The sequence below is a fragment of the Anser brachyrhynchus genome (genome assembly GCF_964034855.1).
Source record: "Anser brachyrhynchus genome assembly, chromosome: 29".
Lineage (NCBI taxonomy): Eukaryota > Metazoa > Chordata > Aves > Anseriformes > Anatidae > Anser > Anser brachyrhynchus.
In genome coordinates, this window is record NC_137722.1 from 2,473,041 (window position 1) to 2,492,304 (window position 19,264).

General features: G+C 73.9%; 5 protein-coding genes across 7 annotated transcripts; 4 read left to right on the top strand and 1 right to left on the bottom strand.

Annotated features, from left to right (window-relative positions):
* Nucleotides 1–567: 567 nt before the first annotated feature.
* On the bottom strand, nucleotides 568–4,189 carry RBMS2 (RNA binding motif single stranded interacting protein 2). The gene is given in 14 exon segments (XM_080570978.1): nucleotides 568–740; nucleotides 842–919; nucleotides 1,016–1,123; nucleotides 1,695–1,742; nucleotides 1,872–1,965; nucleotides 2,050–2,095; nucleotides 2,246–2,356; nucleotides 2,441–2,520; nucleotides 2,653–2,810; nucleotides 2,924–3,015; nucleotides 3,121–3,179; nucleotides 3,294–3,424; nucleotides 3,426–3,443; nucleotides 3,586–4,189. Coding segments are annotated over 14 exon segments (1,176 nt in total). The 5' UTR covers nucleotides 3,652–4,189; the 3' UTR covers nucleotides 568–653.
* Nucleotides 4,190–5,692: 1,503 nt separating this feature from the next.
* LOC308184139 (uncharacterized protein) lies at nucleotides 5,693–7,548 on the top strand. The gene is given in 5 exon segments (XM_080570952.1): nucleotides 5,693–6,152; nucleotides 6,155–6,271; nucleotides 6,346–6,498; nucleotides 6,578–6,658; nucleotides 7,149–7,548. Coding segments are annotated over 5 exon segments (1,002 nt in total). The 5' UTR covers nucleotides 5,693–5,714; the 3' UTR covers nucleotides 7,362–7,548.
* Nucleotides 7,549–7,581: 33 nt separating this feature from the next.
* On the top strand, nucleotides 7,582–10,069 carry LOC308184142 (lens fiber major intrinsic protein). 2 transcript variants are annotated; one of them, XM_080570956.1, is made up of 4 exons: nucleotides 7,582–8,685; nucleotides 9,073–9,154; nucleotides 9,281–9,361; nucleotides 9,627–10,069. In XM_080570956.1, the coding sequence occupies exons 1-4, from the start codon at nucleotides 8,326–8,328 to the stop codon at nucleotides 10,046–10,048; spliced, it is 945 nt and encodes a 314-aa protein (XP_080427082.1). In that variant the 5' UTR covers nucleotides 7,582–8,325; the 3' UTR covers nucleotides 10,049–10,069. The 2 variants fall into 2 exon arrangements, with proteins under 2 accessions (XP_080427082.1, XP_080427083.1); XM_080570957.1 differs by having other exon boundaries at nucleotides 8,990–9,154; nucleotides 9,627–9,955.
* Nucleotides 10,070–10,771: 702 nt separating this feature from the next.
* TIMELESS (timeless circadian regulator) lies at nucleotides 10,772–17,329 on the top strand. Of its 2 annotated transcripts, none has more exons than XM_080570899.1 (29): nucleotides 10,772–11,149; nucleotides 11,217–11,370; nucleotides 11,472–11,586; nucleotides 11,682–11,744; nucleotides 11,840–11,941; nucleotides 12,032–12,187; nucleotides 12,253–12,386; nucleotides 12,456–12,543; nucleotides 12,625–12,801; nucleotides 12,870–13,087; nucleotides 13,161–13,264; nucleotides 13,347–13,516; nucleotides 13,600–13,725; nucleotides 13,803–13,954; nucleotides 14,032–14,129; nucleotides 14,217–14,340; nucleotides 14,436–14,637; nucleotides 14,743–14,894; nucleotides 14,980–15,065; nucleotides 15,139–15,262; nucleotides 15,339–15,421; nucleotides 15,489–15,631; nucleotides 15,720–15,891; nucleotides 16,003–16,071; nucleotides 16,144–16,262; nucleotides 16,335–16,488; nucleotides 16,568–16,610; nucleotides 16,725–16,810; nucleotides 16,966–17,329. In XM_080570899.1, the coding sequence occupies exons 1-29, from the start codon at nucleotides 11,053–11,055 to the stop codon at nucleotides 17,079–17,081; spliced, it is 3,627 nt and encodes a 1,208-aa protein (XP_080427025.1). In that variant the 5' UTR covers nucleotides 10,772–11,052; the 3' UTR covers nucleotides 17,082–17,329. The 2 variants fall into 2 exon arrangements, with proteins under 2 accessions (XP_080427025.1, XP_080427026.1); XM_080570900.1 differs by having other exon boundaries at nucleotides 16,571–16,610.
* A 38-nt stretch (nucleotides 17,330–17,367) lies between these two features.
* Nucleotides 17,368–18,545, top strand: APOF (apolipoprotein F). The gene is made up of 2 exons (XM_080570959.1): nucleotides 17,368–17,523; nucleotides 17,607–18,545. Exon 2 carries the CDS (start codon nucleotides 17,627–17,629, stop codon nucleotides 18,518–18,520), a length of 894 nt encoding a protein of 297 aa, XP_080427085.1. The 5' UTR covers nucleotides 17,368–17,523; nucleotides 17,607–17,626; the 3' UTR covers nucleotides 18,521–18,545.
* The last annotated feature ends 719 nt before the right edge of the window (nucleotides 18,546–19,264 follow it).

Genomic DNA, 19,264 nt, shown 5'->3' on the forward strand with positions numbered 1-19,264 from the left:
GGCGGGGGGAGACATGCACAGCCCCAGGCCCCCCCCGGGACAGAAATGGCTGCGGGGGGGGGGGGGTGGGGGGGGGGGGCAGCACCCCCGGCCTGCTGGGGGGCTGGGGCCCGGGGAGCCGGACCCTATCGGGGGGGCGGGGGGGGGGGAGGGTCTGTCACTGCCCCCCCCCCCTCCAAGCCAGGGGCAATGACCGGGCAGCAGAAGGCACGGGGTGGGGGGGGGGGCCTGGCGGGGGGCTGCGGGCCGTGGAAGCACAAGGTGGGGGGGGGGGGGGGGGCAGGGCTGCTGCAGCTGGGAGCCCCTGCCCCCCCCCCCCGGGGGGGGTCCTGTTTGTCTTTTTTTTTTTTTTTACCATTTTTTTTTTTTTTCCTTTTTTAGAAAACGCAGGAGGAAAAAAAGCCCTTCCAAGGGGGGGGGGGCGAGACGCGGGCCCCCACCCCCCGCCCCCCCCCGGCCCAGGGCCCCTCCTTTCAGCCCCCCCCCCCCCCTTGCAGAGGAAGGGGCGACGTCGCCGGCGGGGTGGCAGCGCTGCGGCGGGTGGGCTCCATCCCCGGGGGGGGGGCGAGGGGGGGGGGCAGCAGTGGAGGGGGGGGGGGGTCCCTCAGTGCTGCCGCCCCCTCCCTCCCCCCCCCCCCCCCCCAATCCCACTGCTACTTGGGGTAGGGGTAGGGGAAGGCGCTGGGCTCAGAGGGCGACTCGACGGGGCCGTGGCCGTGGCTCGGGGCAGCGCCGCCGTCCTGTGGGGGAGGGGGCGGTGGGGACCGGGCCGGGACCCCCCCCCCGGCCACGAGACCCCCCCCCGCCCCACCGTGCCCCCCCCCCCCACGCCAGCACTTACCTCCAGCGGGGATGGGCGGGGCGGCACCGGGGGGTACGGCGGGAGGAAGGCTCCAGGCAGGGCGGTGGCAGGCACGTACTGGGGGGGGGGGGGGGGGGAGAAATGGGGGTGTCGGGGGGTGTTGGGGGGGGGGGGGCACAACGTGGGGGGGGGGCGGGGGGGGGGGGTCCTTACCGTGCCCGTGCTGCCCAGCGAGAGGTGGCCGAGCTGCTGGGCCAGGGGGGCCACCACGGAGGGCTGGAGGGGGACGGCGTGGTCCACGGCGGGGGCCAGCACCGCGCCCTGCACGGCTCCGTCAGCGGGGGGGGACCGGGGGGGGGGGCGTGGGGGGGGGCACGTGGGGCAGGGGGGATGCGGGGAGCTGGGGAGGGGGGGGGGGGCACAGGGAGGGGCAGGGGGCGTGGCCAATCGTGTGGGCGTGGTCACGGGCAGGGTGGGCGGGGCATGGGTGTGGGCGGGGCCTTGAGCACAGGGGGCAGGGCTCTGGGTAAAGTGGGCGGGGCATTGAGCACAGGGGGCGGGGGCTCTGGGTAAAGTGGGCGGGGCATTGAGCACAGGGGGCGGGGCTCTGGTAAAGTGGGCGGGGCCTTGAGCACGGGGGGCGGGGCTCTGGGCAAAGTGGGCGGGGCCTTGAGCACAGGGGGGCGGGGCTCCGGGCAAAGGGGGCGGGGCCTCGAGCACAGGGGGCGGGGCTCCGGGCAAAGGGGGCGGGGCCTCGAGCACAGGGGGGCGGGGCTCCGGGCAAAGTGGGCGGGGCTCCGCCTCGGGCGTGCCCTCGGGCAGGTGCGGGCGGTGACCTCCCGAGGGCACCCCCCCCCCCCCCCCCCCCCCCCCACTTCCTGCCCGGGCTCACCGTGGGCTGCACGAGGTAGGACGGGGGCATCCAGGCGGGGCTGTGCACCTGCGGAGCAGCCGGTGGGAGGGGGCCGGGGCCTGCGACCCCGGGGGGTCCGGCCCCACAGGGACCCCCCCCAGCCCCGTGGGGACACCCCCGGTCCCGCAGGGCCCCCCCTGCGCTGTCCCCACGTACCTGGTAGGAGGAGACGGGTGAAGGCAGGTAGGGGGCCAGGGCGGTGGGCGCGATCATCCTGGTGGGGGCCAGGCCGTAGGGTGCAGGGTAGAAGCTGCGGAGCACGGTGGGGGTTGGCGGGGGGCGGGGGGCGTGCAGCCAGCAGCCCCCCCTCCCACCGGCGCCACGGGGCACCCACCCGTTCTGCAGTGCCGTCGTGGGGTCGTAGGCCAAGGTCACGGTGCCCCTGGGGGAACGCAGAAGGCTTGGAGCTGCCCCATGGGCCCTTCGCTCCCGAGGGGGGTCTGCCTCCCGGCGGGGACCCCCTTACCGTGTCCCCCTTCTGACCCCAAACTGCCCCCCACCCCTCCTGCTGCCCCCTAACCCCCAGCTCACCGCATCGCCATCCCGGGCCCAGGCTCTCCCGTTGGGCACAAACTTGCCCTGGCTCTGCCGCTTCTTCTGCCCCCCGTCCGCGAACTTGCAGAGCAGCGGGTCCGGGGGGGCTGCGGGGGCAGGCCATCAGCGTCACGGCGTCACCACCCAGCCCCCGGCCGCCTCGGGCCCCTGTCTGCCCCCCCCCAGCCTACCTGGCACCCCCGGGGGCGTTTTGATGTACTTCCCGTTGAAGTGGGTGATGACGGCCTCGCACTTCTCCGTGGACTCCATCCTGGTGGGGGAGCGTGGCTGGGGCAGGGGGGGCAGCACTCGGGGCCCTCCTGGGTGTCCCGGGGCCCGTGCAGCCCCCCCCCCCCCCCCCGCCTTGTTCTGGGTACCCCCCACCCCTACCGCAGCCCCGTACCGTGCAAAGCCGACGCCGCGGCTGGCCCCGTGGGGGTCCCGCAGGATGCGGGTCGAGACCACCTGCCCGAAGGGCTTCAGCAGCGCCTCCAGCTCCTGCTCGTCCACCCCCAGCGGCAAGTTGGAGATGTAGAGGTTGGTGGGGTCCTGCTCCTGTTGCTGTGTTGGGGGGGCGGGGGGGGGGGGTCAGGGGGGCCAGATGGGACCGGTATGACCTCGGGATGGGGTGGGGGGGGGGGGGCAGTGGGGAGGGGGGCTCCGGGACCCCATACCTTGGCCATCTGCGCCTGCACCCCGCTGGCCTTGAGCGCTGTCACCGCCTTCTGGGCCGCCGTGGGGCTGTCGAAGTCGACGAAGCCATAGCCTGAAGGTTTCGGGGGGGTGGGGGGGGGGGCACAGACATGCAGTTGGGGGAACACCCAAAAGCAAAAGGGGGGGGATCCCAAAAGCCCTCTCCCCCCCCCCAAACCTTTGCACTTATTGGTCGTCTTATCCAGGATGGCTTTGGTGGAGACGATCTTCCCGTAACTGCGGGGGAAATGTTGGGGGGGGGGGGTCACCACCTGCAGCGCCCCCCGGTGCTCGTGTGCCCCCCCCCCGCCCCCAGAAGCACACACCCGCTGCCTGCCCGGCCCCACTCACGGCTGGCACAGCTTCACCAGGTCCTGGTCGGTGGTGCCGGGGTGCAGCCCGCGGATGTACAGGTTCGTCTTGCTCAGCTGCTCGCCCGCCCCCCCGGAGGGGCTGGGGCTGGGGGGGGGGCATGGCTGGCGGCGGCGGCGCATAGGGCTGCTGGGAACCGGGGGGAGGGTGGGGGGGGAACGCCCCGGTAAGTGCGGGTAACCCCCCCCCGGTTTCCTTCCCCCCGGCCCCCCGGGGGAGGTGGGGGGCAGGGTTTTGCCCCCCCGTTTCTTTTTTTTTTTTTTTTTTTTACCTTTTTGCCCCCCTTGCTGCAGGCGAACGCGGCCAGGCCGGGGCGCGGCGGCACCGAGAGCAGCATCCCCGAGCGCGCGGCGGGGGCGGGCGGCTCCGCCTGGCGTCACGCGGGATCCGGGGCGGGCCCCGGCGGCCGGGTCCTAGCGCCCACCGGGCGGCCTCCCCTCCTCCAACCCACCCCCCCCCGCGCCTTCACCGGGGCTAAACGCGGGGCTCGGGGGCTACCAGCGGGGCTCGGAACCCCCCCGGGGCCCGTGCGGGGCTCCCCCGCTGCGGAGGGTTTTGGGGCGAGCCCGTTTGGGGCGCGCGGCCCCTTTAAGGCGGCCGAGCCCCGCCCGCTCGCCGCCGCCATTACGCCTCGGCGGGGCGGGTCGCGCCGCACCATGGGCGCGGCCATTTTGGAGGCGCCGGTCACGTGCCCCGCCCCCCCCCCCCCCACGGATCCCTCGCGCCCGCCATCTTGGCGCCGCCCTCCCCCGGCACGTGACGGCGGACAGGCCCCGCCCCGCGCCTGAAGGCGGGCAGGGGGCCGCCATTTTGGCACCTCTCCTTACCCCTCCCCCTCCCCTCCCCAAAGGGCGAGGGGGGGGCCGGGGGCTCCTGGGGGCAGCACGGGGGGGGGGCAGGAAGCCCGGGGGGGGTCTTGGGGGGCTTTTGTGAGGTCGGGGGGGGCAGGGCAGGCCGCGGGGCCCTTCCCCACAGGGCCTGTGCCCATGGAGGGGCTGCAATGGCACCGTGGGGGCAATAGGGGTGATGGTGGCGGGGCGCCCCCCCCCCCCCAGCCCCCCCAGCTCCCAGGGGCCGCGCACGGCGCCCGCCGCACGTCCGTCCGCCCGTCCGTCCGTCCCGCCCCTTTGTGCAGGGAATGTTCTGGCTCTTTCAGGCCGGCCTGGCGTGCTGAGCCAGGCCCCCGGGCACCGACCCCGCTGACTCACGCCACGTGCGGGTCGGGCTGCTGAGCTGGCAGGGACGTAGGGCCCGGCCCCCCCCCCCCCGCGGGCAGCAGGGGCTGGGGGGCAGCGGCGGGCACAGGCTGCCGACACCCCCCCCCCCCCAGCCACCAGCACCGATCCTTTCCTGCTGCCCCCCCAGCACAGGGGCGCAGCTGGGGGGGTCCCCAGCACCCTCCTGGTGCTGCTGTGTGAGTGGGGGCCGGCCCCATTTACGGCCAGGGGCTGCCCCCCCCCATAAACACTCCCCCCCCCATCTCCTTTCATCCCTGCCTTTCATCTCTCCCTTGGGGATGGCGCGCTGGTCGTCGTGGCAACCCCCCAAAGTGCCCCAGCTTGTTGCCATGGCACCCAGAGCACCTTGGGGTGCCCGAGCCCCAGCCCAGGACCCCTGCAGCACCCCCCCCCTCCCCATGGCTGTGCCCCACGGGCAGCCCCCCTCCTGTGCTCCGGCGATGCCCTGTGCGAGTGTGGGGCCTTCCCCCCGCCTAAATCCGGGGGGTTGGTGGGAAGAGGGGGGTGGGAGGTGCCCCCGCCTTGGGCATCCTCTGCGCTCACCTCGGCCCCGCAGCTGCGCCATGGCCATCAGGGAGGTAAGGCCCCGGTACCCCTCGGCCCCCCACCTGCCCCCAAGCCCTGACTGTGGGGGTCCCGGGGTGGGGGTGGGCAGCCCCTGCCGTGCCCCACAACCCCTCCGGTCTGAGGTCTCAGCCCCTAACCCCATCGTGGGGGTCCCCGTGTGCCCCCAGCCACGGCCCTGACCCTGACCCTACCTCAGCACCCCCACAGTTGCCATGGCACCCCCCCTCCTGCTGGGGCTGCCCCGGTTGCCATGGCGACCCAGTTGCCAATGTGCCCTAATGCCAGGGACCCCCCCCCCCGTCACCACGGCTCCCAGCTGCTGAGGCATCCCGTTGCCATGGCACCCCATCACTTCGGCACCACGTTGCTAAGGCACCCCGTCACCGTGGTACCTGGTCACCGTGGCACCCAGTCACCAGGGTCCCCCATCACCATGGTACACCATCGCCATGGCAACTAGTCACCAAGGTCCCCCGTCACCAAGGTCCCCCTGTTGCCATGGCACCCCATCGCCATGGTGCCCAGTCACCAAGGTCCCCCATCGCCATGACAACACCGTTGCCATGGCACCCCATCACCAAGGTCCCCTGTCACCATGGCACACCTTCACCATGGCAACCAGTCACCAAGGTTCCCCATCACCATGGCACCCTATCACCAAGGTCCCCTGTCACCGAGGCACCCTGTCACTATGGTGCCCAGTCACCAAGGTCCCCCGTCACCATGGCGCCCCATCACCAACGTCCCCCATGGCCATGGCGCCCCGTCACCATGGCGCCCCGTTGCCTCACACCCCTCTCCATGGCACCGCGGCGCCCTGCACCCCCAGGAGCTGCGCAGCGGCTGCTTCTGGCGGGCCGTGCTGGCGGAGGCGATGGCGACGCTCATCTTCGTGGGGGTGGTGCTGGGCGCCTCGGCGGCCCCCGGCCCCCTGGCCCCAGCGCTGGGGGGGGGCCTGGCGGCCGCGGCGCTGGCCTGCGCCCTCGGGGCGCCCCAGGCCAACCCGGCGCTGACGCTGGCGCTGCTCTGCACCCCCGCAAGCTGAGCGCCCTGCGCGGGGCCGCCGGGCTCCTGGCCCAGTGCGCCGGGGCCGTGCTGGCCTCCGCCGCCCGCGCGCTCGGCGCTGCGGACGATGCCAGCCTGGTCACCAGGGTGAGCGCCCCCCCGTCCCCGTGCGTGTCCCCGTCCCGGTGCCGGCAGGCGCTGAGGCCGGGCTGTGGCCGCAGGTGAGCGCGGCAGGGACGGCAGGGCAGGCGTGGGGCTGGGAGACCTTCGCCACCTTCCAGCTGGCGCTCGCCGCCTTCGCCACCGCCGATCGGGCAGCCGGCCCCACCGGGCTGGCCCTGGGCAGCGCTGTGGCTGCCGGCGCCCTGGCTGCGGTAAGGACCCCCCCCGTGTGCCCCCACCCCGGCCGTGGGGCTCCCGGCCCCCTGCCCGGCCCTGACCCCCTGCCCCCAGGGGCCGTTCTCGGGGGGCAGCATGAACCCAGCCCGCTCGCTGGGGCCCGCCGTCGTCACCGGCATCTGGGACGACCACTGGGTGAGTCGGTGGCACCCCTGGGTGTCGTGCCCCGTCCCCCCTTCCTCAAGACACCGCTGTGGGTTGGGTGCCCCTGGCTGCAGCGTGGAACTGCCCCATCCCATCCTCCCCCCGGGACAGGGAGCTCTTCTCTTACCCTCAGCTGCGCCCCCAGCTTGGGTCCTCCTGGTGCCCCCACCACAGGACGGGTCCCCCCCTGTCCCCAGCCTTGGGGTAGGGCCCTCCTGGTGTCCCCATCCCAAACGTGTGACCCCCCCCCGGGCCCTCACCCCTAGAGCAGGTCCCTCCAGTCAGCCTCCGTCACTGGTGTCCCCCCCCTGCCCCATTGTCCCTGTCCCTAGTGCTGTGCCCCAGCATCCCCTGGCACCCTTAGGGTACCCCTCCTCCCACGTCCCCCCTTCCTGGGGCACCCCCAGACCCCCACATCCCCCCGGCAGCCCCTGAGCACGTCCCCCCCCAAATCGGGTGCCCCCTGACCCGGCCTCCCCAGGTGTACTGGCTGGGCCCGGTGCTGGGTGCGGTGCTGGCTGGCTTCTCCTACGAATTCGTCTTCGCCCCCAGTGCCTCGCGGGAGAAGCTGGGCGCCTGCCTCGCCTGCCGGGACGTGGCACTGGTGGAGGCCACCAGCCCGTCCCCCTCCTCGCCCCCCACCGCCCCCTCCAGGGGTCCCCCCCCAGCCGAGCAGGGCCGGGACACAGCCTGAGCCCCTGCGGCACGGGGACGGGGTGCCCGGTGCCCCCAGCAGAAGGGGGGGACTGCGGGGGGGGGGGGGGGGGTGCTCCTTGCACCCCCCCCCAACCTTCTTCTCCCCCCCCCAACCTTCTTCTTCCCCATGGGGATTAAAGGCAGCTTTGGGGCAGAGCTGGGTGCAGAGTGGTGCTGGGGGGCTAGGGGGGGTCCTGGTGGGGGTGCGGGGGGTCGCTGGGGGGGGCCCTCCCTTCATCCCCCCAGCCGTGCCCACCCCCAGCGGCCCCACGGTGGGGGCCAGGGGCTGCTCCCGTCCCGTGCCGGGCGCTGAGCGCAGCAAAGCCTTTTGTCGCAGCCTCTGCAGCCCCGGCAGATTCCTGCGGGCGCCAATGGCCGGGCCCGGCCCTAATCCCCCCTGGCCGGGGGCTTAGCGCCCGCTAAGCCAGGCTGAATAAACCGGCGGCGGGGCGGGGGGGGGCCACCACGGCCCCCCGGGGGGGGCACCCGCAGCCCCCGGGATGTGGGGCTGAACCGGGGGCACCCCCAGCCCCCAGGATGTGGGGCCGGGGTGGGCTGGCTCCCAGCACTGCCCCCCTACAGTGTCACCCAAAACCTGGCTGGGGGGGGGGGGTGGTCTCGGTGCTGCCCCCCACCCCCTCAAGCCTGGTGTTGACCCCAGGACCCACAGAGGGCACCTGTGGGTCAGAGCCAGCCCCCCAGGACAGCAGCCCCAGGGATGGGGGGTGGGCAGCTCTGGGGGGCTCCCTGCTCTCCTGGGGGCGTGGGGCTGCCCCAGGGGGGCACTGGGGTCCCGCACAGCCCCTCACCCACCCCCCCCCATCCCGGGCAGCGAACTGGTTAAGGGGGGGTGGCGGCGGTGGGGTCCCACCCCCCGGGGCCGGCTGGGGGGGGCGTATAAAGGTGGGTGCGGGCGGCCCCCGAGAGGGGAGCGGGGCCGCGGCGGGCAGCGGGGCCAGGCCATGCGGGAGCTGCGCTCGTCCTCCTTCTGGAGGGCCGTCCTGGCCGAGTTCCTGGGCAGCCTCCTCTACGCCCTGCTGGGGCTGGGGGCCTCGCTGCGCTGGGCCCCGGGCCCCCACGGCGTCCTGGGGGCCGCCCTGGCCTTCGGGCTGGCGCAGGCCACCCTGGTGCAGGCGCTGGGGCACGTCAGCGGGGGGCACCTCAACCCGGCCATCACGCTGGCCTTCCTGCTGGCCTCGCAGCTCTCCCTGCCCCGCGCCCTGGGCTACCTCCTGGCCCAGCTGCTGGGCGCCCTGGCCGGGGCCGGCGTCCTCTATGGGGTGACACCGGCCCCCGTGCGCGGCACCCTCGGCCTCAGCGCGGTGAGCGGGGCAGGGAGAGGGCGGAGGGGTCCGGGGGTGCTGGGGGTTTGGGGCTGGGGGCGAGGGAACGGGGACCCCGGGGGTGTTTGGGGTACTGTGGGGCTGGGGGTAACGGGAGACTGGGGAGGTTTGGGGTGCTGGGGGGTCTGGGATGGCGGGGGGGGGGGTTGATGGGCACTGGGCACCGGGAGGGGCTCGGGGGTGAGCAGCAGGTTGGGGGACGCCGGGAGGGGGTCCCCGGAGCCAGCAGGGATGCGGGAGCAGCTCCGGGTGCCGGCGGGCGCTGAGCCCCTCTCCCCCGCAGCTGCACCCCAGCGTGGGCCCGGGCCAGGGCACGGTGGTGGAGCTGCTGCTGACCGCCCAGTTCATCCTCTGCGTCTTCGCCAGCTTCGACGACCGCCACGACGGGCGCCCGGGCTCGGCCGCGCTGCCCGTCGGCTTCTCCCTCGCCCTCGGCCACCTCTTCGGGGTAAGGGCGGGGACCTCCCCGTTACCCTCACCGTACACCCGGGGACCCCGGCGGCGTCACCGCGGGGTGGGGGTGGGGGGGGAGCCGGCCAGCCCCCCACCGCCCCCTCCTTCCCCCCCCCCCCAGATCCACTACACGGGCGCCGGCATGAACCCCGCACGGTCCTTCGCCCCCGCCGTCATCACCCGCAACTTCACCAACCACTGGGTAAGTGCAGGGGGGTCCCTGCCCCGGCCCGGTGACCCCCGCAGCACCCCGCTCTGAGCGGAGGGGGCTACCGGAGACCCCCCCGCTGGGCAGGTCCCGGCCCCCCCCTCGCCCCGTGCTTAGGACACGGGGACAGGGCACGGGGAGCCCCCAGCCCTGCTGCCCCCGGGTGGGCGTCCCGGGGCCGGCACCGGAGCCCGGGGGGGGGGACCTCGGGGGGGGCACGGGGGGGGGCCGGGCCCGCTCCCACGCCGCCCCCCCGCAGGTGTACTGGGCCGGCCCGCTGCTGGGCGCCGCGGTGGCCGCGCTGCTCTACGACTTCGCGCTGTGCCCGCGGCCGCGCAGCCTGGCCGAGCGCCTGGCCGTCCTCAAGGGAGAGCCGCCCGCCGCCGAGCCGCCGCCCGAGCCGCCCGCCGAGCCGCTGGAGCTGAAGACGCAGGGGCTGTAGGCCGGGCCCCGGGGGGGCGCCGGTACCGGGTCCCAGCGCCCGCCCGCGCCTTTGCAGTGACGGGGCCGCCGCGGTGCGTGTGGTGCGTGCGTGTGTGTGCGGCGCAGCGGGCGGGCGGCGGCGGCCACCGGGACCGGGACCGGGACCGAGCGGCCCGGTACGGCCGGGTTCGCCGGGACCGGGCCGGGGCCGCCCCGCCCCGCCCCGCCGCGGCGGGAGTTCTGTGTTCGGTGAATTAAACCTGCGCTTTATTTTGGTAACCGCTCTCGGCCGGCGCGGGGAGGGGGAGGGAGGAGAGAACGGGGAACCGGAGGGGGGCACCGGGGGGCACGGGGGAACCGGGGGGAACCAAGGTGCAAGGGAACCAATGCGCAGGGGACTGGGGCGCGGGGGGACCGCGGCACCGCCGGGACCGGGCCGGGCCCGCGTCGCCACGGCAACCGCGCGGGGGCTGGCGGGAGCCTGGCCGTTCCCGCGCCTCAGGGGATGCCCTGCCCTCGGGGGCGGGGCCGCCCAGGGGCGGGGCCTCTGTTAAAAGGGCAACGCCGCGCTTGTGGTGCTGCCCGTAGGGTGCTGCGGGACCGGGGTGTCAGTAGGGGTGCTGGGCCCCACACCGCACCGTAGCGACCCGCACCGCTCCGCTCCGCTCCGTACCGCCCGGGTGCTGCCACCGAGGGAGGGGCTGACGTGGCCCCCACTCGCGGCGGGGCAGGCTGGGGCCCACCGGCCGGCTTGGGAAGGCGTTTCCCTTTGAAGCCCGCGGGGCGGGGCTCGCACCGCGGGAACTGGGGCGGTTGTGTAACGGAGCCGCGGGGGCGGCGGGGCCGGGCGCGGGGACCGGGACCGGGACCGGGATCGGGATCGGGATCGGGATCGGGGCCGGGATCGGGACCGGGATCGGGACCGGGATCGGGATCGGGGCCGGGATTGAGCTTGACACCGGCACCGGGATCGGCACCGGGATCAGCACCTGGAGCGGGACCGGGACCGGCACCGGGATCGGGATCAGCACCGGGGTCGGGATTGAGACCGGGATCGGCACCGGGACCGGGACCGGGACCCGGACCGGCACCGGGATCAGGACCAGCACCGGCACCGGGATCGGGATCGGCACCGGCACCAGGGGAGACCCGAGCCCGCCCGGAGCCCCGGGACCGGGGACGGCCGAGCCGGGGGTGGCCCCCGGGGCTCTCTGACGGGGTCTCGCCAAAGGCTCCCGGTGCCCGGTGCCGCGCCGCGCTGCATGGACTGGTACATGATGAACTGCGAGCTGCTGGCCACCTGCAGCGCCCTGGGCTACCTGGAGGGCGACGTCTACCACCGGGAGCCCGACTGCCTGGGTACGGGGGGCGGCGGGGGGCGGCGGGGCCGGGGGCGGCCGGGGTCTCACGGCCCCGTCCCCCGCAGAGAGCGTCAAGGACCTGATCCGGTACCTGCGGCACGAGGACGAGACGCGGGACGTCCGGCAGCAGCTGGGGGCGGCCCAGATCCTGCAGAACGACCTCCTGCCCCTCCTGGTGCAGTACCCGCAGGACAAGGCGCTCTTCGACGCCGTCGTCAGGTACCGGCAGCCCCCCCGGGGCCGCCCCGGGCCACGGCGCCCCCTCCCCTGAGAGCAGCAGGAATCCCACGCGCCCCCCCCCCCCCCCCATCCGCTCGCAGGCTGACGGTGAACCTGACGCAGCCGGCTCTGCTCTGCTTCGGCAAGGTGCCGGCGGACGCCACCGCCCGGCACCACTTCCTGCAGGTCCTGTCCTACCTCCAGGCCTACAAGGAGGTGAGCCCGCCGGGCACGGGGCCCCCGGCGCAGCCCCGGGGAAGGGGGGCTCTGCCCAGACCCCCCCCCCAGCGCTCACGCAGGGTTTTCTGCAGGCGTTCGCCAGTGAGAAAGTTTTTGGGGTGCTCAGCGAGAAGCTCTACGATGTGCTGCAGCTGGTGAGTCCTGGGCACGGCGGGGTCGGTGCTTGGGCTGGGGGCCCCCGGGGGGGCCGCAGGGGTCCCCAGGAGCCCTCACGGCTGTGCCGCTGCAGGACTGGGAGCAGCGGCAGGAGGAGGACACGCTGCTGATCGAGCGGATCCTGCTGCTGGTGCGCAACGTGCTGCACGTGCCCCCGGACCCCACGGAGAAGCAGGTACCGGGTTGGGGGCTGCGGTGGCTCCCCCCCAGGGCCTGGCGTTCCACGTGCTGAGCCCCCCCCCCCCCAACTTCGGCCACCCCCCAGGATGTGGACGGCGATGCCAGCGTGCACGACCGGGTGCTGTGGGCGCTGCACATCAGCGGGATGGATGACCTGCTCAAGTTCCTGGCCAGCGCCCAGTCCGAGCAGCAATGGGCCCTGCACGTCCTCGAGATCATTTCCCTCATGTTCCGTGACCAGGTGAGCTGGGCTGAACCTGGGACCCCCCCCAGAGCCCCCAGGCAGCGCTGACGGCTCTGCCACAGAGCCCGGAGCAGCTGGCAGCGCTGGGGCAGGGGCAGGCGGCCGCCGAGCGCGGGGAGGACACGCGGGAGCTGGAGACCCTGCGGCAGCGGGAGCTGGCGGAGAAGAGGGCCCGAGCGCTGCAGCGCCCGTCCAGGTGAGGAGGGGGCCGGGGGGGGCTGGGACCCCATCGCAGGGGTGGCAGCGCTCATCCTGTGCCCGCCAGGCACTCCCGGTTCCGCGGCTCCTACGTCATCCAGGGCCTGAAGGCCATCGGAGACAACGACGTCGTCTTCCACAAGGGGCTGCACAACGTGAGCATGGAGCAGGGGACGCAGCGGGAGGTGCCGGGGGGGGGGGAACACGAGTCAGGCTGTCCCCTCTTGTCCCCGCAGCTCCAGAGCTACAGCCACGACCTGGGCAAGGAGCCGCGCCGGGTGCCGCGGCGGCGTTGGGCCCCCCCCGATCCCGGACCCTCGCGGCGCTCTGCCCGCAACGTCCGGCTCTTCCTCTGCCACTTCTGCCAGGACTTTCTGGAGGGCTGCTACAACCGCCTGATGCTGCTGGTCAAGGTGAGGGCAGGGGGGGGCCCGGCCCCTGCCCGGGGCAGCCCCACGCTGAGCCCCCCCTGTGCCCCCAGGACCAGCTGCTGCGGGAGAAGGCTCAGCAGCACGACGAGACCTACTACCTGTGGGCCACCGCCTTCTTCATGGCCTTCAACCGCAGCCGGGGCTTTCGTCCCGAGCTGGTGTCGGAGACGGTGGGCGTCCGCGCCTTCCACTTCATCGAGCAGAACCTCACCACCTACTACGAGATGGCGCTGATGGACAAGAAGGAGGCGGTGACCTGGGCCCGCAGGTGGGGGCCGCGTCCCCTCCCCGCTGCCGGGACCCCTCCCCGCGGGCTGTGCCCTGACACTGCCCGTCCTCAGGATGCACCTGGCCCTGAAGGCCTACCAGGAGCTGCTGCGGACGGTGCAGGAGATGGACCGCTCCCCCGAGCCGGCGGTGCGGGACAGCAGCCAGGTCATCAAGAGTGAGTCCGTCTGTCCGGCCGGCCCTGGAGCAGCTGCGCCCCCTCCCAGCACCCGCTGATCCCCCCCCCCCAAATTCTCCAGACAACATCTTCTACCTGACGGAGTACCGCGAGCTCCTCCTCGCGCTTTTCCGCAAGTTTGACGAGACCAAGCAGCCGCGCGCCTTCTTGCGGGACCTGGTGGAGACGGCGCACCTCTTCCTGCGCATGCTGGAGCACTTCTGCCGCGGCCGCGCAGGGCTCGTGGTGCAGGTGGGCTGAGGCTGCAGCCAGGGGGGGACAGGGGAGCGGGGGGTGGCCCCTCCTGACTTCTCTCTCTCGCCCCCCCCCCCCAGAGCAAACGCGTGCGGAGGAAGAAGAAGCCGCGGGCGCCCGCAGCCCTCGCCCCGCAGCCACCCAGCGCGGCCGAGCTGGAGGAGCTGTGGGCAGGGTTGGCCCCGCAGCTCCAGGCCTGCCTGCAGGTAGGGGAAGGATCCGGCCCCGCCACCACCCCCGGGTGGCCGTGGGGGCACAGGGTGATGCCGTGTCCCCTCCCCAGGGCGAGGTGCCCCTCCCCGAGGACGTGGTGCCCTTCGACGCTGCCTCGGAGACGCCGGTGGAGGAGCAGCGCGCGGAGGCTCTGCTGCGGATCCAGGGCTGCCTGCGGGGTGCCCAGGCCCCTGAGGCCCTGCGGCTGCTCCGCTGCGCCAGGTACCGGCCCCCACCAGACCCCCCCCACCTGGGCAGGGCACGGGGCTCCGGTGCCAGCCTGCGCCCCTCTCCCCCAGGGAAGTGTGGCCCGAAGGGGACGTGTTCGGCCCCTCTGGTGCGGGGCCGCCCGAGGAGACCCAGCTGCTGCGGGAGATCTTCTTCGCTGCCCTGCCCCGTGAGTCCCATGGCCAAATCCTGCCCCCGAGGCAGCGGGGTCCTGGGCTGGAGACGCTCGGGGCCCTTAAAGCCACTCCCCCCGCAGGGCACGCGCCCCCTGAGGCCGAGGAGCCGGAGGAGCTCGAGGAAGAGGAGGTGGAGGAGGACGAGGAGGAGCAGACGGTGCAGGTGGCGGAGAAGGAGTTCAACTTCATGGACTACCTCAAGCGGTGAGGGGGGCCTGGCCCCGGGAGGGGTGCAGGGGGGGGCAAAGGGGGAGCCAGCACGGCCCCGCTCACCAGTGCTGGGGGGGGGGGGGGGCCAGGTTCGCCTGCGCCCCCGTGGTCCGCGCCTGCGCGCTGCTGCTGCGGGGCTATGCCCAGAACAGCGCCCGCACCAACCACTGCGCCGCCCGCCTGCTGCACCGCCTGGCCCGCGACCTGCGCATGGAGGCCCTGCTCTTCCAGCTCTCCCTCTTCACCCTCTTCCACCGCCTCCTCAACGACCCCGGCGCTGCTGCCCACCAGGTCAGGGCCCTGCCCTCCCCACCCCTCTCCCCCAGCCCTCTGCAGCCCCCCCGGCACCCCACAGCCCTTCTCTTCCCCCCCCCACCCCCACCCCGACGACTCCAGGAGCTGGTGGCCCTGGCCAAGTTCATCCTGGGCAAGTTCTTCGCGCTGGCGGCCACCAACAAGAAGGCCTTCGTGGAGCTGCTCTTCTGGAAGAACCCCACGGCCGTCCGCGAGATGACCGAGGGCTACAGCTCCCTGCAGGAGGGAGAGGGGTGAGCGGGGCCGGCACGGGGGGGGCTGGGGAGGGGGTCGCAGCCCTCCCTCACCTCTCCTCCCCTCCCCTCCGCCTCCGCCCAGGGCTGCTGCGCGCAGGGCCCCTGCGTGGACCCCGCAGGAGGAGCAGGCGCTGCGGGAGCTGTACTGGAAGTACAAGGAGGTGGAAGGTACGGGGGCGTCGGGGGGCAGCGGGACCCCCCCTGGGGGGGCTCCGTCCCTGCAGCCTCTCCCTTCCCGCAGGCCAGGACGTCATCGCCGCCATCCTGGCCGAGCTGCCGGCGCCTGGGCGGACGCGGAGGCAGGTGGTGAAGCACTTGGTGAGGCTGGGGCTGGCCAGCAGCGCCAAGGACTTCCCGCAGCAGAGGTGAGCCAGGCCCCCCCGGGGACGGGGGAGCACCCTGCCCGGGGCGAGCGCCCATGGCTGTGCCCCCCCCCCCCAGGAAGGGCACCCACATCGTGCTGTGGACGGAGGAGCAGGAGCAGGAGCTGGAGCGGCTCTTTGAGGAGTTCAGGGGCTCGGATGGTGAGCGAGGACGGGGACTCCGGGGTGGGACGAGGGGGTCCGGTCCCCCGCTGACCCCTCCCCGCAGACGTCCTGGGGAACATCATGAAGAACCTGACGGCGCGGCGGTCGCGGGCCCGCGTGGTGGAGAAGCTGCTGGGACTGGGGCTGGTGTCGGAGCGCAAGGAGCTGCACAAGAAGCGCCGGAGGAAGGGCCGCGGCCCCGAGCTGGTACGGGGGGGGCTGGGGGAGGGCTGGGGGAGGCATCCCAAGGGTGCTGCCCCACCACAGGCACCCAACCTCCCCCTGGTCCCCGCAGGGTGAGGCGGACGCCCTGGCGGTGTCAGCCCAGGACAGCTCAGCAGAGGAGGGGGACAGCGAGGAGGAAGAGGAGGAAGAAGAGGAGGATGCAGAGAGCGACCCCCTAGAGGAGCACTGGGTGCCCGAGGAAGGGGCCGGGCAGGGCCTGGTGCATCTTCTGCATCAGGAAGGTGGGTGGGGGTGAGGGGCTTTGGACCCCCCCCCTCCCCCCCAGATTTAAGCCCCCCATTGGGGCTCGGCTGCAGGGGCCGGATCCTGTCTGAGCCGCCCCCTCTCCCCAGGCCTGGCCGGGCCCCTGCGGTGGCTGGAGACCTGCCTGAGGAGGACGGCCGGGGACCGCGAGCAGGAGGGTGAGCGGGGTCAGGGCTCGGGGCCGGGGGCTGGGGCACGGGGCCGGGCTGACAGCGCTCCCCCTGCTCCAGGCCTGTCCTTCCCCGTGCCCCTGGTGCCTCTCTCAGAGGAGAACGAGGATGCCATGGAGGACCGGCGCTTCCGAGCCCTGCTACGGGAGCTGGGGCTCCGTCCCCCTGCCAGTGAGCAGGTGAGGTCCCCGGCCCCGGCCCTGTCCCCCCAGGCCTGGCCCGGCCCTGCAGCGTCTCCCTTCTCCCCCCAGGAGTCCTTCTGGCGCATCCCCGCCACCCTCACCCTGCAGCAGCTGCGCCGCGCCGCCGCCTCCCTTGCCCACCATAGCCCCGACCCTGAGGGGCTCCCCCAGCACCCTGAGGGGCTGCCGGCGCCACCCAGGCACCCCCAGGCTCCTGCTTCAGGTGAGGATTTGGGCCGGGGGGCGCAGGGATCAGGCTGGGGGTGCAGGAGCTGCCTCTGAGCCCCTCTTCGTGTACCCAGCAGCGGAGCAGCTGCCGGCCCCGCTCGGATCGGACTCAGAGAGGTGAGGCCGGGGTCTCGCGTGCTGGGTTGGGGGCACCAGGCACCTGGGTTCTCCCAGCGCCCCCCCGGGGCTGGGGGCCATCGGGCTCCCCTGACCACGTCCCCACTGCTGCAGCGAGGAGCCCGTCCCCGTCCCCCTGCAGTCGGGCAGCAAGAGGCGGCGCCAGCTCGACAGCGAGGATGAGGATGGTGGAAGCCCGGGTGGGTTCAGCCCCTCTGTCCCCATCTCCTCTGGCCTCCCCTGGCGGGGTTTCTTCCCCCGTCATGCCCCCCCCGGAGCCGGACCTGTGTCCCTGCCCCTATCCGTGCCCTGTCCCAGGGCTCAGCCCCGTCCCTGACCCCTTCCCCCCCCGCAGAGGCAGAACCAGCCCCCGCTGCGCCCCGCTCAGAGGACGACGACGACCCCCAGCCTGCAGGGAGGCGGAAGCGTGCCCGCCGCCTGGAGGAGGAGGAGGAGGAGGAAGAGGACTGAGGGCCCCAGCCTCCCCTTGGTGCAGCTGGGCTCTGGGCAGAGCTCCGGCACTTTGCTGCAGGTTTTGAAGCTGTTCTGAAGGGTGCTGCGACAGCAGGCGGCGGCTCCTGCCCCTGTCTCCATGCCCTACGTCTGTCCCCGTCTCCCTTTCTCCCGCCCGGTTCCTTTTTTCCCCCGTTTTGTTCCGTTTCCTTCCCCCCATCCCTTTTATATCTGGAAAGAGACCCAATAAACGACTGCAGCTCTGGGCCGGGCCTGGTGCGGGGCTGCGGGGCCGGGCGTGCGAGCGGCCCCGTCCGCGCGGCGGTGACCTGTGCCCCACTCCTGTCCCTGCGTGTTGCAACCGGCTCCTGATAACGGCGCCTATAAACGGGCCACGGGGGGCTTGGCCGCAGCAGCGGTGGCAGCAGAGGGGCGAGGGGACGCCAGCGGACGCAAGGGGGTGAGCTGGGGTGCTGGGGGGGGGCGCGGAGGGGCTGCGGCTGCAGGGGGCTGACAGCTCTGCCCCCTCTCCTGCCTCCACAGGCTGTCCTGGAGCTGCCGCCATGCCCCAGGCTCTGCTCTTCCTCCTCCTCCTCCTCTTCCTCCTGGGCCTGGGGGGCGGCAGCAGCCACGTCCCCACCCCGCTGGAGGCGGATGCGCGGGGGCTGCTGGCAGAGCTCGCTCCCCCCCGGGCGCTGCGGGGGCGCGGGGTCTCCTGCCGGGACCTGCACCCTGAGGCCCTGCCCGGCTTCTCCCGGCTCCCCCCGCTGCCCCGCGCCCTGGCCCGCGCCGCCCTGGCCCTGGCGCTGAGCGGAGCCGCGTGCGGCCCCGAGGCCGAGGCAACGGTGCTGGGGCTGTACCGGGAGCTGGGAACGCCCGCGGCCACCGCCCTGCTGCGGGGGCTGGCAGGGCTCCGTGACACCCCCAGCCCCCGCGCCCTGCCCCTGCTCTTCAGCCTGGTGCACTTGGGGCACCCTGGCCCGGCTGGGCCCTGCGGCCCCAGGGCCGGCACCCCGCCGCCGCCGCCGCATGGGGTGCCGGCCCCGGGGCGCCGTGGGGCCCGTGCCTGGCCCCCTCGGTGCCGCCGCGCAGCCCGGGCCCGGCGGGACGGCGAGGACGATGCCTGCAGCCCGCCGGGGGAGCAGGAGGCCCACGGGGTGCTGGATTGGGTGCCGGGCGTCAGCTTGTTCTACAACCTGGGCACCAGCATCTACTTCGCCTTCCAGGGCTGCGAGGTCCTGGCCTCCGAGCGGGCCCTGGAGGTGGCCCAGGACCTGGGCTACGCCGGCCTGGCCGCCCTCACCGCCGGTGCCGGCGGCCCCGTGGCCATGGGCCTGGGGCTGGGGCTGCAGCCAGGGCTCAAGGCCGGGGTGCGGGCGCTCTTCGGCTACTTCACGGCGGAAGGGGAAGCTCCGACGGCCCCCGCTACCTACAGCGGCCCCGTCCTCATCGTCTGAATAAAGGCCCCGCGGGGCGCCTGGCTGTGTCCCTGTCCCTATCCCTGTCCCCATCCGTATCCCTGTCCCCATTCCCATCCGTGTCCGTGTCCCCGTCCCTATCCCTGCCCCTATCCCTGTTCCCATCCCTGGCCCTATCCCCCATTCCCATCTCTTGTCCCCATCCCCACCCGTGTCCATGTCCCTTCCCCTATCCCTGTTCCCATCCCTGGCCCTATCCCCCATCCCCATCCCCTGTCCCTGTCCCCATTCCCATCTCCTGTCCCCATCCCCACCCATGTCCATGTCCCCGTCCCTATCCCTGCCCCTATCCCTGTTCCCATCCCTGTCCCTATCCCCCATTCCCATCCCCTGGCCCTGGCCCTATTGCCATCTCCTATCCCCGTCCCTGTCCCCATCCGTGCCCGTGTCCATGTCCCCATCCCTATCCCTGTCCCTATCCCCCGTCCCCATCCCCTGTCCCTGTCCCTATCCCCTTCCCTGTCCCCTTCCCTGTCCCTACCCCTGTCCCCAGCTCCTGTCCCGTGTCCCCTGTCCCCCTCCCCTCCCATGTCCCTGTCCCTATCCCCTTCCCTGTCCCGTGTCCCTGTCCCCGTCCCTCTCCCCATCCCTATCCCCTTCCCTGTCCCCTGTCCCCGGCCCCTGTCCCGTGTCCCCTGTCCCCAGCCCCGGCTCACGGCGGGGCCGCCCTGCCCTGGAGCACGGGGACTTTGGCCCCGCGGGGCGGCCCGGCCTGGGTCACCC

What these genes read in the sequence shown, in the direction of transcription:
- LOC308184142 (XM_080570956.1), top strand. Translation starts at nt 8,326, where the DNA reads ATGCGGGAGCTGCGCTCGTCCTCCTTCTGGAGGGCCGTCCTGGCCGAG. An exon ending in GCACCCTCGGCCTCAGCGCG is followed by an intron (nt 8,686 to 9,072) that starts GTGAGCGGGGCA and finishes CGTCTTCGCCAG; the next exon opens with CTTCGACGACCGCCACGACG. An exon ending in GCAACTTCACCAACCACTGG is followed by an intron (nt 9,362 to 9,626) that starts GTAAGTGCAGGG and finishes GCCCCCCCGCAG; the next exon opens with GTGTACTGGGCCGGCCCGCT.
- TIMELESS (XM_080570899.1), top strand. Translation starts at nt 11,053, where the DNA reads ATGGACTGGTACATGATGAACTGCGAGCTGCTGGCCACCTGCAGCGCC. An exon ending in GGAGTTCAGGGGCTCGGATG is followed by an intron (nt 15,422 to 15,488) that starts GTGAGCGAGGAC and finishes CCCTCCCCGCAG; the next exon opens with ACGTCCTGGGGAACATCATG. An exon ending in CCCCCAGGCTCCTGCTTCAG is followed by an intron (nt 16,489 to 16,567) that starts GTGAGGATTTGG and finishes TCGTGTACCCAG; the next exon opens with CAGCGGAGCAGCTGCCGGCC.
- APOF (XM_080570959.1), top strand. Translation starts at nt 17,627, where the DNA reads ATGCCCCAGGCTCTGCTCTTCCTCCTCCTCCTCCTCTTCCTCCTGGGC.